This window comes from Athene cunicularia, assembly GCF_003259725.1.
Source record: "Athene cunicularia isolate RWA chromosome 2 unlocalized genomic scaffold, athCun1 chr2_part1, whole genome shotgun sequence".
Taxonomy (NCBI): Eukaryota; Metazoa; Chordata; class Aves; order Strigiformes; family Strigidae; genus Athene; species Athene cunicularia.
The window spans coordinates 136587892-136605465 of NW_020799095.1; the positions used below are offsets into that span (position 1 = coordinate 136587892).

Below are 17574 nucleotides of genomic sequence, written 5' to 3' on the forward strand. Positions count from 1 at the left end.
ATTAAAGATGACCCTGACCAAAAATCTTTTAAAGACAATTATTATAAAAAATATAGAAAGTAAAACCATGCCTGGTAACCTTCATAACATACTATGCTCATTTGACAAGTGGGAAAATGGAGGGATTTCGGGGAAAAGAAATCTACCCTCCGAAAACTACTAGTAAATCAGGCAATAGAATCCAGGGATATGACTGGCTTGCAGCCCATCCAGGAGCAAAGCTCCCTACAGCATAGGGCAGAAAAGTGTGTACAGGAGTCAAGCTCCCCACAGTGGAGGCCCAAGGGGTCCGTCCGCAGGGCGGGAGACCAGCACTCCCCCAGCATTGCTCAGGAGCATTGTACTGAGCTGAAACGGGGCTCCTGGGTAAGGGGATTCCCAGCTGAAGATACTCAGGGTCAGTAAGGCCAGTTTAGTGCACTCAAGACCCTGACATATGGAAAGATTATTTTAAGAAACTTTGAAAGAAAACATAAAGCATGTAAGTTTTAAAAATATGGAAAAAGGAGATTTTTAAAACAATGTTTTACTGCATTGTCTGTTCATAGACAGAAAGACAAATAATTAAATTTCTATGCATAGAGTTCGTTTCAAGGACCTTAGCTATCAAAACACTTTATTTTCATAATTTTATTTGACATGTAGGAGACATTAATCATTTTGAAGAAAAAAAAACCCACCAAAAAATAGAACAAAAAAGTAAATTTGGACAGGGCCTTGAAAAAAGAAGAAAAAGATACATCTGTTTGGTTTGAGTTTGCGTCTTTCTCCTGCCATATATTCATGTTTTTTAGTTATAAACCGATATATATATTTGGTGTATACTGAAGCCCATTAAGAAATTCACTCCATATATATTTTAATCAGTGTAGATTCGCCTGTTAGATTTTCCAAGAAGGCTCAACAATAAAGGTAGTTCTGATAGACATCTCAGGTTCATGGTTACTGTAGATGCCAAGTCCCATGTTATTAAATATTCATCACACTGCTTTTGTTTTACATTACATGTGGTCTTTATGAAACCTGGAGATTTATACTTCTGTGTTTCCAACAGCAATGGTTTGTATGACCAGTAATGATAAGTTTTAGAACGCTTACATGATAACTCAAGTTGGAAGAGACAGACTACTTGGCCAACTTCATGCTTAAATATTATTTAATTGCTACTGTATTCAGAATTCATATCCAGGTTATTTTATGCATTATATGGATTACCAATCAAAAGTATTTAGTAGCAATTGTTAACTGAACTTGTTTTAAAATTGTTTACCTTGTAACCTGTTATAGTCTCATACCTTCTTTTGTGGGGGGAACAGTGGAGATCAAGTTATTTCCTAAGGGACTTTATCTGATTTTACCATCAGATTTTAGTTCTTAGGGAGAGAACAGGCACAAGTTTAACAAGATAACCTAACTTTCTTTTTTCTTCCTGTTTTTGTTGTTGTTGTCAATGTAGCTTTGTTTTAAAATGCATTTTGTTAAAACTATCTGAAGTACTACACTGCTCTTATGTCTTATTGGACAACCTCATGAGCTATCTTCAGTTCTGAACATCTATTATTCCTTAAGCATTTTCACATAGCTTTGGCACTGAGCATGAAACCCAGCCTCAAATAAATTGACATATGGTTTCAGATAATTGCTGGAACTCAGCAGAAAATGGATAGTGTGACAATATGTAATCATGCAGGCAATGCATTTCATCAGGGAAGTGTTTTGAAAAAAAAAAAAAAAAAAATCTTAATTTCATTTAGATTTGGAGTTTGGGGTTTTTTGGAACTATACATTTAAGCTTTTTATACCAGATCTATTCCTATTTTAGATGGCATATTTCTTTATGTGTGTATATGAATATATGGAGATAGAAATAGCTTCTCAGAAAGAAGCAATCAACAGGATCTTGGACCACACACAAAGGCTACTTGTGCATTGAATAATGGTACCAATGGTCACCCGGTTTTTAATACCATTTCCACTGAAAAGATCGTTAAGACTATCTGAGTGAAAATACATCTGTTTATATTTGATTCTTTACAGAATAGCATGCAACCTGTCCTGTTGCAACTGTTAAGGATACAATTGTGCAAGAGAGAACAGCACTGCTGTTTACCTCGTCCTTAGTTTTGCACTTTGGGTGAGCTGAAATCCTCTGAAAAGAGGGGGAGATTGCTCCTATCTTAGAAGTCAAATTTTCTATTTTGTCATTTAGTATCACAGATTGTATATAAGCATTATAGACTTACAGCTTTGAAACCCTATTAATATTTTGGGAGTTCCTAAAGATAGGGCCAAATCTGAAGCTCCTGAGACCTGGTAAAAAAAGAAGGTGTTTAATCTGTCTGAAGTATTGAGCTATCATTGACTTTTTGCTTTGATGATTTTTTTGTACTATAATTGAAAAGCTTGACATTAGTACAGAGTTGGCCTCATTATTTGGTAACATTCCATCCCTACACTTGAATGCCATTACTCTGATCTTTGTTAAGATAAATAAAACATTTGACTTAAGAAAGCATTTTACTATGGTCACTTGCAAAAAGTTACAGAATACTGTCCGAAAACAGCTTCTCTGTTATTTAGTCTCATTACACAGATTACACCTTCCCAACACAACAGTAAGCATGTAAAGAACTGATTCTTATTTTCTTTTTCTTTGCAAGGTTTTCAAATTCCTGTATGTAAATGAATTATATCTCAGACCACATGTCTGAGTACGGTATGTAACTGAAGTTACCAGTCCACAAATAATTTTTTTCCACAGTCATATATAAAAGACTGACTGATGAGCATTCCTTCAGTCAAATGTCTTTGCTAGATCTGTAATTTATTAAATCAGGCAGCTTATTGGAATATTTTTAAGAAAAAAAAGAAATATTTATATGGCAATAAAATAGTAGCAAAAATCTCCCTTTAACTATGTTACAAAACACCCAGCCCTAGCCAGGAATGGAGTAAAAGGGAAAGTAGGAATAGACAATGAGCTAACAAACTTGAAGTCACTTCCGTGTTAAGAACTCTTCTCAAATCTGAAGTAAGGAGATGTATATGTGATGTAAATTCCATATACAGAATTTGAAAGAATTATGGCCTGAGAAAGAGGGTCTGGATTCCACTAGTGAAAGCTTTCCAAAAGGCCATGAGATTAGTTATAGAACATGAAAAAGTATTACTGATCAAGCATAAATTTAGTTTGATATGCTTTCAAGGACTTTCACTTATATATTTTGGCCATTCTCCCAAAATATTACTTCTCTCTAGATACATTTTTGCGATATGTTCATTCCATTATAAGTTAGCACTAAAACGCCTTGTTTTCTTATCGTATGGATTACATACAAGAGAAAACACACTTGAATTACACTCACTGACTAACAATGAGATATACACAGCGAGAGGATAAGACCTTGGATATACACAGCGAGAGGATAAGACCTTGGAGAAACAGAAGATAAATCTCCAAATAGCTGTCCTTCCTGTACATTTATCCATTCTACTGTAATATGAGTGTAGAAAAAGGATAACAGCCCTAAAAATGTATTTTCACTTGGAAGAAAGAGCCCATCATATCTCTCTGTGTGCATGTGTGTGCATCTATGCATGTGTCTGTGTATATAAAGATGGAACATGAATCATAAAAGAAACTGCTGATACTGAAAACGAGAAACAGAAAATCCATCTGCAAAGTAGCATTAGTACAATACCAGAATTTATCAGTGAAAACAGAGAGCAGAATAACTATGGCATCTCATTTTTTACCACTGAAAAATGGTTTGCCCAGTCATATGATTGTCAATTCCATGCTGTTTTCTTCTATGTATGTTACCAAATACTTAACAATATCCCTTTTTGGAGAATACTACAAAACCAGCTCAACATTATTCTCCTACATGCAAAACATATTGTAAGAACACTTTGTATCATCAAAATAATTCCTGTAAACCTCAGCTGATGAATTTGCCAGTCACACTGTAGTTTGTCTGTAATTCTATGCAAGACTGCAAAAAAGGACTGCTGAATAACCAATGTAGTACGTGAATGCAGAGGCTAATTTTCCAGGTGAAATCTCCACAGGACAAGTGGTTGGAGAGGTTTTTCTTCATACATGGAAGACAAAAAGTAGCAAGCCCTGATCCCATGCAGTTTTGCTCACTTATTGGAAATGCAAGGAAGGGAAAGCTTCACTGAGATTCTACTCCTTATCCGGTCAATCAAGGCTCATAATTTCAGTCCCAAAGGAGCCTAAAGAGGCAAACTGCATTATTAAGCAGAGGTTACTATTTGATGATCAGGCTTCCTTATCCCCTCATTCTCTGATTTGGTACTGTGACTGAAGTCATACAGCGGGATATGTGGATACAGACCAAATTGTAATGCCCTTCTATTGATGCCACAGCTCTTAGGGAGACAAAATAGCATAACCCATATACTTTTGACTATATTTTTTTTTACTGTCTAATACAAAATGGAAAATAATATACATTCTATTAAATTTTCAAAGAATCTTAGCTGAAATAGTTTCAAATATTTGTACAAATGCACTACTATAGAGACTTTTGTTTTGTGCACTATTTCAATCAATAGTTAACTTTAAGGAATTTAGTCAAAGAGGTTGGACTAATCAAAGAGAAAATAAATTATGATAAAAGTTAAAGAGAACTTTTTCTGAAATAGAAAAGTAGTTTCATTTATAACGTTATGATTCCAATTAAAGACTTTTTTTTTTTCTCTTCCAAATTTAGTTTTATCGAAAATTATAAAGATCTGCAATGGCTTTTGTTTGGGGATGAAATGACCCACCAAAATTACAAATTTTATCTGAGAAACCTGAAGTACAGTGTTCAGTTTTTTATTGCTTTAACTGAAAACATATGAGCAGATTTTTCAGATTCAAAGAATAGTTTCACACATAGGAAACTGAAATATGAACTTAAAACGTTAATCTGAGACACATGATGTTCCCAATTAGGAGCCAAATCAGCTTGAGCTCTCTGAAATGCCATGTCACAAGTCAGACAAAGTCTATTTTAATTCTTCATCTATAAATTTAGGGCAAGTGAGTAGGCTCTGCATTGATGTAAGTCACAAGGGTTTGGCAAAACTATGTTGCATGGGGTTTAAATTAAGGAAGTTCCATCTTCAATATAAGTAAAATAAGTAATTTTTACAGTAACATGACCAAGAGGACTACTTATTTTTTTTAGAATTTTAAAAGAATTTACAGATTAACCTGTTTCTTTCAATAAATCCTTTCTGCATTCATCTATCCATACCGTAAATCCAGGTCTCTAGCTACAAGCCATTATTAAGGCATTTCACATAGAAGTAATAACTCATCATATTTGTCTGCATAAAACATACATACCTCCCTTGACTTGCTGGCCACACTTCTCTTGGTGCCGCCCAGGATACAGTGGGTTTTCTGGGCTGTGAGCACACATTGCTGGCTCATAGTCAATTATACATCCACTAATACCCCCAAGTCCTTCTCTGCATAGCTGCTCTCATCAAGTTCAGTAGGATGTGATATTACACACTTCACCCATATTAAAGAGACTAAAAAGTTTTTTTAAGCACATTGTATTATCACCAAATTTTTTGCACTTTAATGCTCTCGCTGAACTTTTTTCTGTTGTCTTTCTTTGTTTTTTTCCTCTCTTGACTACTACTTTCACTTAGTGACATGAAGCAATGTTAGCAGAACAAAATGTTTCATTATGCTTAATACTTATGTCTGACCCTGACATATACTGCTTATGTCTCTGGCAAATACATTGTTGTTCCCTTCTCTTTCTCCTTCACTTTTCTTGAAGGTCTAATTTTCTATTTTGTGCAGAATTTACTAACCAAATGGATTTACTGCTGATTTCATTAGTGTTTTTCTAGTATGTATTGGGCTCTTCATGCTCTGTCTGATAGTTCAGAGGAAGTATTCTATAACAGGTACTTTTTATTTGCACAGTGCTTGTGGCCTGTTGTCAACCTTTCACTCTTATTTAAGGGAAGACCTCTGGCACCAGTTCTCTAGCTACATTATTCAATCTTTCCATCCCATTTAAACATGTTCCAAAATCCTGATATTGCAATCCTACTGGTGAATCCCCACAGATTCTTATTTCTCTTTTACACATATATGCAGAGTTTTGAGATATTCTGTATTACGCATAATTTTGTACTTTTTTTTTTTTTTTTTACAGGCTTTGTGGGCTCTTCTTGCTATTGTATTCCTTCACCATCATCTAAAAGGAGACCACAGAAACTGAGAAATTTTAAAGTTTATGTGAAGAGATTCCATAATCGTGGTTTGCAGATATCCAGCAAGAAAATTAGACACTACACATCAAAAACAGTACTAGACCAAAGGTCTATTCCACAGTGATGAGAAGTGACATCAATGAGTCATTTTTGTTTGCATTAGTAGTACCTTAGTAGTCCTAGATACATGATGGTGGTGGAAAGTACAGAAGCATGAGCAGGCTGAGCTCCCTTATTTCATCCCAAATCCATCACTTTCTCTTCTCCTTCTCAGAGTAATGCACAATTGTACTAACTTAGAAAATTTATCCTTGTCAACCACAAAAACGTCTGCAGTATTCCTTAGAAGATCAGCATAATATAAATAGATTTTTTCAAATTAATTACCTACAGAGATTATAAATGTTAAAATAATGGAAATAGTTCTACTATTTCAGATTTTAAAAATCCCCTTTATTTTTCTTCAAAAAAAAAGGTAAGAAAACAAAAAGAAAGAAACAAAACAGACTAATTGAGGGCAAAAAAATATCATCTTTACTTTCTTCTTCCCATCCCTTAAATTTTACAAATTATTAACAACTTTGATGCCGTGGAAAGGATTATGTTGAGCAGCCCTGGACAGAGATAATTTTAACAGTGCTGGCTGGAATACATAATACTAATTAAATTATAATTTACTTTCTACTATTTTAATAAGATTTCAGATACTCTAGGCTTTCCCTCTCCCCACCCTTTAATTTGGTGAAGAATGCTATCTCACCTGTAATTTATGTTACCAGATAATTTTCTTTTCTCTTTTTTTTTTTCTTTTTTTTTTTTTTTTTTAATATATTGGATGATTTGTAAAGGAGTGAAATTCAAGTCATTTTCACTCATTAAATAAATGGCAGATGCAGAACTGTGTATGAACAGTTGATAAAATGAGATCAAAAACTCTAAGGAACCGATAAACTTAATCCACTTTTTAGAAACAGATTTTTAGTTTAAAGATTAAGAAAATAATATAAAAATAATAAATCATTCATGATCTTAACAAGATTTGAACATAAAATGTCTGTTGTCATTGAATAACATTCCTCTTGAGGTAAAAGGGTCAATAATTCTGTTAAATACTCATACCCAATTTCAAGAAATGGCAAGAGGAAAGTAGAAGCAGATACTTCCCCTGTGTGAGATTTCTGTTTGTTAATTATACTGGAGGTAAAGTACACAGACACCATCTGTTTCACTCAGACAACATTATATACTCAAAGAAAGTATATGAAAGCTTGAAACAAAGTTGAACAGAATCATCTTTCTTTTTTCCTCTATCTCAAATATACTTCTTTCCTGGTTAGTAAAATAATATGTTGAAACAGCAACAATCTTAACATTATAAACAAACAACCAAACCCTCTGTGATGCTAACAAGGAATATATACCCAAACTGTGCACATCAAGTATTTGAGAAGGATCACTGTGATTTTGTGAACCTGGACTGAGAGTAAGAGAAATGCTGAGGCAGTAACAGTTCATGGATCCTTTTAAACTGTCATCATTAGATCTCGACAGACTGCAAGAGCATGGAGAATTAAATAAAATACCTCTCCTTTCAGATGAAACTCTAAAACGTCTTTTAGGTGAAGCACTGGAAGTGCATCAGCAGCTGCTTTATGGCTTTTGTCCTATGTCCCATCCATTTTATCTTGCAAATTCATTCTTAGTCTACATCAATCTCTTTTTCCACTCACCCTAAATGACTACCTGAATAAGTTCAGTGCATAATGCTCTCCCCATTCCCTTTTTGGCCTCAACATTAAATAAAAGAGCAAATATGTGAGACTCTCCTAGACAAGCTCTGGAAGGGGGTAAAATTACAAAAATATCTTAGAGCAAAGGAATTAAAAACTGTATTCATGGCTTCAAAAACCAGCAGATGGAGCAGATGCACTCTTTCACTACACATTATATACCTTTTACTTTGTCCTCTCATTCAAATACTTAATTCTTCCTTCAAATCACTGTGTGCACCCACATGTATTTATCACACACATAGAAAGAATGAGGGTAGGGGAAACAAGGATTAATACAACTACCAAGAACAGGAAGCACAACAAGGTAAATAATATTTTCAGTAAGAGCGTCTGTGTCAACCCATGTTAGAAACATCTCTATTGTTAAACATAATTAAAATATTAGAACAGAACTTACTAATTTTGAAAAAAATAAATATAAATTTCACTGACCAGAAAAAAAGAAGGTCAAACTGGACCTCAGTCAAGGATTTGTTCTGTATCAGCATAAAAAAATCTAAAGGGATTTAACAATAGTTAAGTAATTGCTTAGATTTGTTACCATGCTGCTGTAATGAGATGAAATAGAGCTAGAAGGCAAAAGGGAGAAGGACACTGCTGTTCCTGTAGTGCTATTTCCCATTTCATCCTAAACAAGCGCAGCAGGAATGAAAACTCTGCACAGATGTCTCTGAAAGCAGAACCTCTTACTGATTAAAAAAGGATGGAGCCTTTAACATGCCTCCATCACCTCCTTTTCATAATTATGAGCATTCTGGCACTGCCACAGCTGCCCTTGAAACAAAGCCAAACTAGCAAAGGACATGTGTTTTGTTTTGGTTTTTCTTTGTTTGTTCTGGTTTTTTGTTTTGGTTTGGTTTTTTTTTGGTTTTTGTGTTGGGTTTTTTTGTTTTTGTTTTTTTTTTTTTTAGATAAAAATACAGCTTTACAACCTATCTGTAAGTCTGGACCAATTTTTTCCCTAACAAAGTCAGAAACGTTTTCACTGATTTCAGTTGTTCCCAGTGTTCTGCCTGCACAACACTGGCTGTGTGAGTAGCTTCAGATATATTCCTTTTTGTCTTAGATGATGCGCTGATGTACTCCCTTCTGTGGCACAGTGCCATCTTGCCCATTAAAGATACCTGAAAGAGTGCTGAGTTTCTTCCCATCTTCAACACTTCAACTAGTTGAGGTTGGAGATTCTGACTAGTCTCAATTACTCAGTCTTCTGGGACTTACAATGTTCACAATTAGAGTAGCACTTGTCAACAAAGAGACTTTGTTTATGATATGTCTTGAAGTTGGGAGTTTTAAATCTTAAATTTTACCTCTTCTAATTGCAAATGAACTCTCTCAAATTATCTGTGCATGAATCACCTTATAAAAAAGTTAAATTCATCAACTTACTTGAAAACTGTATGGCAAATCCAGATTTGCTGATATAAAAATCTGTGTCAAACTGGATGGTTACTATGTTGAGTGTACTGTGAATGCCTTCAGGAACAAGGGATCCACTAATTTCCTTGAGTAGCATCTCATTCTCAGGTGGACCATCCCAAACTCGTAGAATGTCATGGGATGCCTCAGTATCAAAAGCAAGAAACTGGAGGCTGTAAGAACACCATGATTTTATTGTCAGCTTTCATATAACAACAAAACTAAATCAAGAAAGCAAATAAACTTTGATTTCCATGGGTGATTTTTCATTACGTTTCACACCTTTACCTTTGGATTCGTAAAAGCCCAACACAGAAATGTATTTGAAATAAAAACTACCAATAATATTTGAATTTGCCTACCATGAAATAATATAGTACTCCAGCCATTCAAATAATCTATAAGTACCCACAGAATCTTTTCAGAAAATAGTGTTGTTTTTCTCAATAATATTATGTATCACATTATCATGAAAACACATTAAATAGAGCTGTTAACTCATACAATATAGTGTGAATATATGTCTAACTAAAATAACCACTGAACTCCAGGGTTTTTTAAAAATTCCACTAAATGGTTCTGCTGACCCCAACACTTTTCAGTTTTTACGTATTCAATCTTATAACTTTTGCATTAAAATATCATGAATATTAAATATTTTTATCCAGATTTCCAGTTAACAGTTCCAGTCTGTATATATTTTGCCTATATACAGTTATGAATAGGTTTAAATTTCATAGGCATTTCACAAAAATATAACAAATTTTAAAGTTTGATCTCCGTCAGACAATGTTAATTGAAAAATAGTTTCAACACAAACCTACATATTCAAACTTAGAATGCTGAAAATACTCCCCTTGAGCTGCATCTTAAATTTTAAAACCTAAATCATTTTTTTTCACCACTGTACAGGTTAAGATTTGGTTATTATATATTCAAAAAGTTCTGTTGTAAGATTTGTTTCCAGTACCTGACAATATTTCCTGGGTCTACTTCTATCACCCACATGCAACGCAGATTGTTGTCATAGGGAAAAGGATAGCCAGGAGACAAGATTCTTCCTGAAGATTCTCCTTTGAAACGGCCTCCACATTCAGCTAATAAAGAACATTACATAACATGTTACTTTTAATTCATTACAGATGGTCTTCCAGCTAATCATCTGAGCAATCAATTTAGACATCTACTCTCTTGCTAAGTAAGTATCACAACTAAACTGGTAATGCCCTCAGATTGTAAAACTACATAGAAGGACTTCAAATGCCTTGGGAAAGGAACCTGTAAGTGTGGTTTTATTTGAATATGTTTGTATTTTCCTTTGGCATATATGTTTTTCCTAATAATATAACACACCTTAATAATTAGAAAACAAACCATTATATAATGAAAGGATCATGGATTGTTAAAAAACCCAACACACCAAGAACACCATGTCACCCTAAAGCAGTAGAATTAAATTTAAAAAACTAAATAAGTACAAAATAAAATATATATATATATTTTTAAAAAAATAGATTATATATACTAAATAAAACCAGGCTATTCTGAGAGAAAATCAGCTTTTCACACTAGGAAAAAAGTTGTAAATCTTTGTCAAAACTTGCCCTTACAGTGAACCTATAGTATTTCTTAGAGGATAACAGGTGGCAAATTGCTCCCTCTTAGATGGCCTCAGCCAGTTATTAGGCAAAACTGGGTATTTCATAATCTTAATACCTAATCTCTGAGAAAACCTGATTTTTTTTAAAATGTAGATCATTGAAGCCTTTAAAGCTTTCCCATTGCACTTTCCTTCCTTTTAAAGTCCCTCTAATGCTTTCTCTCTTGTGAAGTGCAAAACCAAATTAACACTTTGATTAGATCTCTTGGTATAGATAAAGTGCAGTTTTATTTTGATTAAACATCACCTAAAATATTTAGTTGAGAGATATATTACCTTATGATCTGTGAATTCCATGACAAAATATAATTGAAATGCTACACTTGATGGATTTTCTCACATAATAAAAGCAAATTTGCAGAGACAGGTGGCCTTTCATATCTTTTTAAGCACTTTGCCAATCTGTTAATCCCTAAATACTCTTTAAAAAAATAAAAATCTTTCATAATTATTCAACTCAGAAGATAGCTTAGTCCATTATTCTTCAAGTAGAGTAAGGATATAAACAGACTACACTATAAAGAAAAAAAATACTCACTGACACTCTGAATGAAATTTAAAATTACTTGCATCTCACCCAGGACCACTGATCAACTACAAGTTTATAATTTCTAATTTTCACAGAAGATAACTGGTTTAATTTTTATTATGATTTTTGAACATTCCTTCTCTCTTTCCAGTGGCTTATCTCTGCCTCTCCAACAAGGTTTCAGCTCCCCAGTTTTTCTGATTGCTGAATCAGCTGTGCTAGTGGTGACTTCTCAGGAAGCAGCACCCTCTCAGTTTACAGGCAGGAGTAACAGAGTATTTCAAGAGTATTTCAAAGCATATGCAGTGATCCTTAATTAACATGAAAAAACAGAAGGTATGTGGAATTCAAGATCATTATTTACAATTGACATTCAAAAGCTTTTGATTTGTTAGGCTTGTCTATACAAAAAAACTTACTTGTTTAAATTAAAATTATTTTTAAATCTATTTAGCCAAATCTATGCAATCCTCGGGTTAGGATAGATACTACTGATGATACAGACAACAGCTTTACAGCTGTTTAACTCTTCTTTGGATGCAAGAAACATGTTTTACTACTTGGCTATGGAGAAATACCTAATTGATATAAACAAAATCAATATAAATAATTTCTAAACTCAAATGACACAATCTACATCCTTTTGTTTGCTTAATGAAGAGCAATACATACAAGTACATGTTATTCTGAACTGGATGCATAGGTAAGTAACCTCCCTGTAAACAGCAGAATAATAGATATGTTTTGAGTAAGATTAACTTAAACCTCAAGAAGTTTACACCAAAGATTAATTCATATTCTAAATAGATTCACCTATACAGAACATTTTGGAATAATTATAATGTATTTTTCATAATGAGTCTGGTATCAGTGCAAAACCTAGGTGATTAATTTGTATAATTTTTGGAAATATAGTGATTTGACTTGGATGGTTTACCAGTATTGAAACAAATAAAATATATAAAACCTTGAGTATATGCAGTATATCATTACTTTTAATAGAGGTCCAGATTCAACTCTGGATTTCAGTATGTTGAAATTTTTTGTTCATTTATATCAGCTCTGAATATTGGCTCACTTCCTAATACAGAGGTGGCCAACTGTACCTTTTGAGCTGTATGCATCTATTTTGGAGAGGAACTGCTAAATAATTAAATCCAGGGATCTTCCTCCAAACAGCCTCTGTCATGCAGGTAACTGTAGGTAACACATGACAACAGTGTTCAACTCCCACCAGTGAGCTATTCTAGTGACCCCCTTCCAGTAGACCATCTAGATTTTAATTATATTAGGGTTTGAAATGTGATAAAGTTGAAGCTCACACAGATAGTGTACATAGTTCACAGTACCCAATCTAGATGATGATAATAATAATAATAATAATAATAATAATAATAATAAAAAAAATAAAAAGAAAGAACAAAAAACATACTTACCTTGGTCTGTTTATAACCAAGAACTAACTTGTATAGGTATCTGAGTGTACTACAGTGATACAACCTATAATTTTTAATCCTTATATTGGAACAAAAATTTGTTTTTCAAACTTTTAATTCCAACTTTCCGGGCACCTTCACATTTTATTTGATATTTTTGTTTCAACTTGTAGCATATGTTCTTTGTACACCTCCTGCTTGCTACTGGCATGTTCCAACACCATGTTTTCCCCCTAATTCTTCAGTTTCATATATATTAAATTATATGGAAATTAGTTAAGGCTTATCACAAATTTTGGGCTTAAGAATTTATCCTCTAATTAGTCTAAGAGTGCTGTTCAGTTCTTATTTGTTGTATATTTTTCCTAAATGGGCTTTATGTCTTGATGAAGATATGCCAAAATATATTGTCTTCTGTTCAACTTAAATGTAGGCACAAAGTACATTTCACCCCTTGCTTCCCCTACTCATTCAATCCCAATTTCGTCTAAAAGGAGATGAAAAAGGAAGAAAATTCCTAAAATATTTAAGCCTTTTCTTCTTTTTGCTCAGGAATTGTCTGTAGATACCTGCAGAACTTATAATTTTATGGTAATATTGTAATAAGTGTATCATATTGGGTTTTTCATCACATCAACATAACAGAAGCCAAGTGATGAAAATACAATGTCTTTATTTCTTTGTATCTTTATTTTAATTGATTTTGTAGTACTTATATGTAAATATATGAAAATTTTCTAGCTTAATATTATTTATATAAAATTAGAAAAAAAAAGCAAAGAAAAACAACAAGCTTTACAACCCCTCATAAAACATATATGCTCCCAGCTTTCTGAATAAGCTTTTTATGTTGACTATTTAATGATTATAACCAGGTTTTCATGTATTAGGAATTTCAATATGCACAGATGTTTAGTAATTATCATCTTTTTTTTTTACCATAAGAAAATCAATACCACTTACATAGATTTAGACCTATTCAGACAGATCTGTAAATGTAATTGTAAATAGATCTGTATAACACGTCAGATTTTACACAAATCTAATAATCCTACATTATTTTTCTTTCTTATATTCAGGTAATAGTTTAAGTAAATAAAAAATAAAAGAGTCTACTACCGATACATGATGGCAGAGGATAGTCCCATGCCCTTCTTTCTCCAGTCATACACTTTAAAAGGCTACTTCCATGGAGTGTGTAACCTGGATTGCATCCATAAATTATAGTGCTTCCAGCAAAATGGCCTTGGTCACTGATTTTATATCCAAACTGTGGCACACCAGGGTCCTCACAATGTGAAAGCTCAAAACCTGTGGTAGGAATAAAATATTGTAGTTACAAAATCAGATACATACACTACTGAAATAAAGATTTTTTTTGTTTGTTTTCTGGTGGAAATCAAGCATTTTCAGACTACATATAACAACATATATAAGGTTTCTTCTCTGCTTTTAAACAGTCTAAGTGGGATGACTGTCTGTACTCCACACTTAGAGCATACAAAATAAACTGTGTCATAACAACATTTTTCCTAAGAGTTCAATTAAAGACTGAGAAGGAAATTCAATATCATTATCAATCAGTTCTGAAATTATATGATAAATTGTAGAATGGCAGTTACAGTGACTATCCATTTACTTTGATGATAATCTTGTTTGTGAATATACATTTAAAGGCTCATAAACAAAACTGCACAGCAGATTTGTTTGTTCTTACCGTGCACAGTAACACCGATGGCACAATAGCACCTATGGCACCAAAGAAATACTGTTATATTTATCAACCCCTACCATAATCCTGTGTTTCGTAGCTTGTAAATTTAAAAACTACACACAGGAAGCAGTGATAATGATGATATAAAGAATTCAAGAGAAACATTTTGGACACTTTGGAGAATTAAGAGACATGGAGCAAGAAGGAAACAAAATTACTTAAGCATTATACAGAAACAGGGAAGCATATTAACATTTGGGAAAACATAAACTGTAATTTGGTGGAAAGATTTTCTGTTATTAACTGAGAAGCAGCTTGAAACCTCACTTTGTTCAAAATCAAATGTATTTTACCAATATCATGCAGCTCAAACTGTTTATAGGTAAAAAGGCACTTTGTGCCAGATTTATATTACTACTTGTAGGTGACATGGAAGCAGTTGATGAGTTTTCATATATGTATTGTTCAGAGCATTTGTACATCTGGTCAACAGTTGGTAGCCTTTCACAATCTCTCCTCAGGTACTGAATCATTTCTATCAATTGGTTGAAAAAATGGTCATTATTTTGTTTTACAGACCAAAGGCTGCAGGTTGGATATGTCTGTTTGCTCACATAAGGAAAAAATAAAAAAATCAATTAAATTATGTATCATTCCAGTTCTTCCTTCAGCTTAAAGTGTCACTGAAAATAGCTCGCCTCCTGAAGAGCCTCCACAACCTCCTAGCTGAAGTTTTGTCATTCCTAGCTAAGCTATTGTTTCCCAGTATGGATCATACCATAGAAGATCTAAAAGAGGCTAATGTGAGTCTCAAATGAAGAACGTTTTTTAATAATGCCAGTTTTGATACTTATTGACCAGTTAGAATTTTCTGTCTCCTAAGAAAATTGTTGATCATACTGTGTGAAAGAAGTTAAAGCATATTTTGATCTCTGAAACGTCCTCATGTCTGGATGCCCTGCTTACAGACACTCCACTAAAGTAGTTTTTTTAACTGATCACTTCCCTCTTGAGAGTGAACTTCTAACCAGCCATCCACACAGTGCTGGTAGTTCTGCCACCAGGACCGAAGGGAAAATTGTATCCTTCTGGAAAAGCACCTCATAGCTAGACGCATAGTGAAGGGGATCTAGGATGGCAGTAGTTAGATATTTTAGGCAACTGAAAGAGGATGAATCCTCACAAAGTGTCCCTGAAGACACAGAATGTTTCATTACATCTTGTGGGGATTTTGTTTAGTGCTTAAAAGCACCAGGGTAAGACCATGGTACTCTCTGAAGGTTTCATTGTCTATGCAAAACAAGCATTAGCTGTCTTTCCCAAAGTGGAAAATGGCCAGTGGGTGATTATTAGTGGCACAAAATCTAGTTGTAGGCCAGTAACTAGTGATGTGCCCTAGGAGTCACTACAGGTTCCAATCCCATTCAACATCTTCATTAATGATCTGGGTGAAGGAGAAGAGTATACCCACAGCAAGTTTGATGATAACATGCAACTAGGAGGAGTGGCTGGTACACTAGAGGGTCATGCTGCCATCCAGAGTGATCTCAACAGGCTGGAGAAACTGGCCAACATGAGCCCCAGAAAGTTCAACAAGGAGAAATGCAAAGTCCTGCAAATGGGGAGGAACAACCCCATCCACCAGAACATGCTGGGGAACATCCAGTTGGAAAGCAGCTTTGCAGAAGTGTCCCTGGGAGTCCTGGTGGATGCCAAACTGAACATGAGACAGAAATATACCCTTGCAGCAGAGAAGGCTAATGCTATCCTGGGCTGCATTAGGACGCATGTTGCCTGAAGGTCAACAGACATGATCCTTCCCCTTTATCCTAAGCACTGTTGAGGCCACATCTGGAGTACAGTGTTAATTTCTGGTCTCCCCAGTACAAGACAGATGTGGAGCTAATGAAGAGAGCCAGTGAAGGGCCACTAAGATGATTAGAGGATGGGAGCATCTCTCCTAAAAGTCGAGAGCTGCGACTGTTCAGCAGGCTCAGGGGTATCTTATCCATGCATATAAATCTGAAGAGAGAATGTAAAAGAGATGGAGTCCATACAGTGCAGTGTTTTATATTGACTAAACCATTGTTGATAACAGACCAATATTTCTACTATTGTCAAGCAGTACTTGAGCAGCATCAAGTTCTTCTCTGTTTCTCACTCTGCCCCTGCAGCAAGTAAGCTGGCAAGAGACTGGAAGGGATGCAACTGGAACAGCTGACCCCAGGTGATCAAAGAGATATTTCATGCCACGTAATGTCATGCTGAGCCATTCAACTAGGGGACAGTCTTTCCAAAGGGGCTGTTCTGTTTCCCAGAGACTGGCTGGGCATTGGTCTGCTTGTGGGAAGTGATGAGTGACTTTTTCATCACTTTGTTTTTAATCTTCTCTTTCTTCCCTATCTTTATTTTGATCTGTGGGTTTTTCTCAGTTGTTCTCTTCCAATTCTACAAAAGAAGATTCAGCACGGTTCAGGCTAATAAACTATGCAGGGTAGGAATGTGTGTTCTGCAAGAATGCCTGTCTCAAATGACAGGAAATGTTAATGATAAGGTTCAAGTGCTGGGCTTGGACGTACCTATATAAGTAAGAAAAATTAAATACCTTGACACTTACATAGTAACACAGCACTGGAAGGCTTATCTTTAATCATAGGGTATAGACCTATGCTATCACAGACTAATACATAGAATAATTATGCAACTTTCACCTGAAAAATAATTACATACTCTTGTAGTATCTTGAAATATTTTCCTTTCATTCTGCTAGA

General features: G+C 34.4%; 1 protein-coding gene across 1 annotated transcript in view; it reads right to left on the bottom strand.

The window, feature by feature from the left end:
* The window catches only part of CSMD3 (CUB and Sushi multiple domains 3), a 622514-nt gene that overhangs the window by 220323 nt on the left and 384617 nt on the right, over positions 1 to 17574 (bottom strand). Inside the window, exons 25-27 of the mRNA XM_026841511.1 lie at positions 14209 to 14400; positions 10435 to 10561; positions 9435 to 9637 (exon numbers count right to left, since the gene is read on the bottom strand). Of these exons, the coding sequence (XP_026697312.1) occupies positions 9435 to 9637; positions 10435 to 10561; positions 14209 to 14400 (522 nt within the window). The remainder of the gene's footprint in view (positions 1 to 9434; positions 9638 to 10434; positions 10562 to 14208; positions 14401 to 17574) is intronic.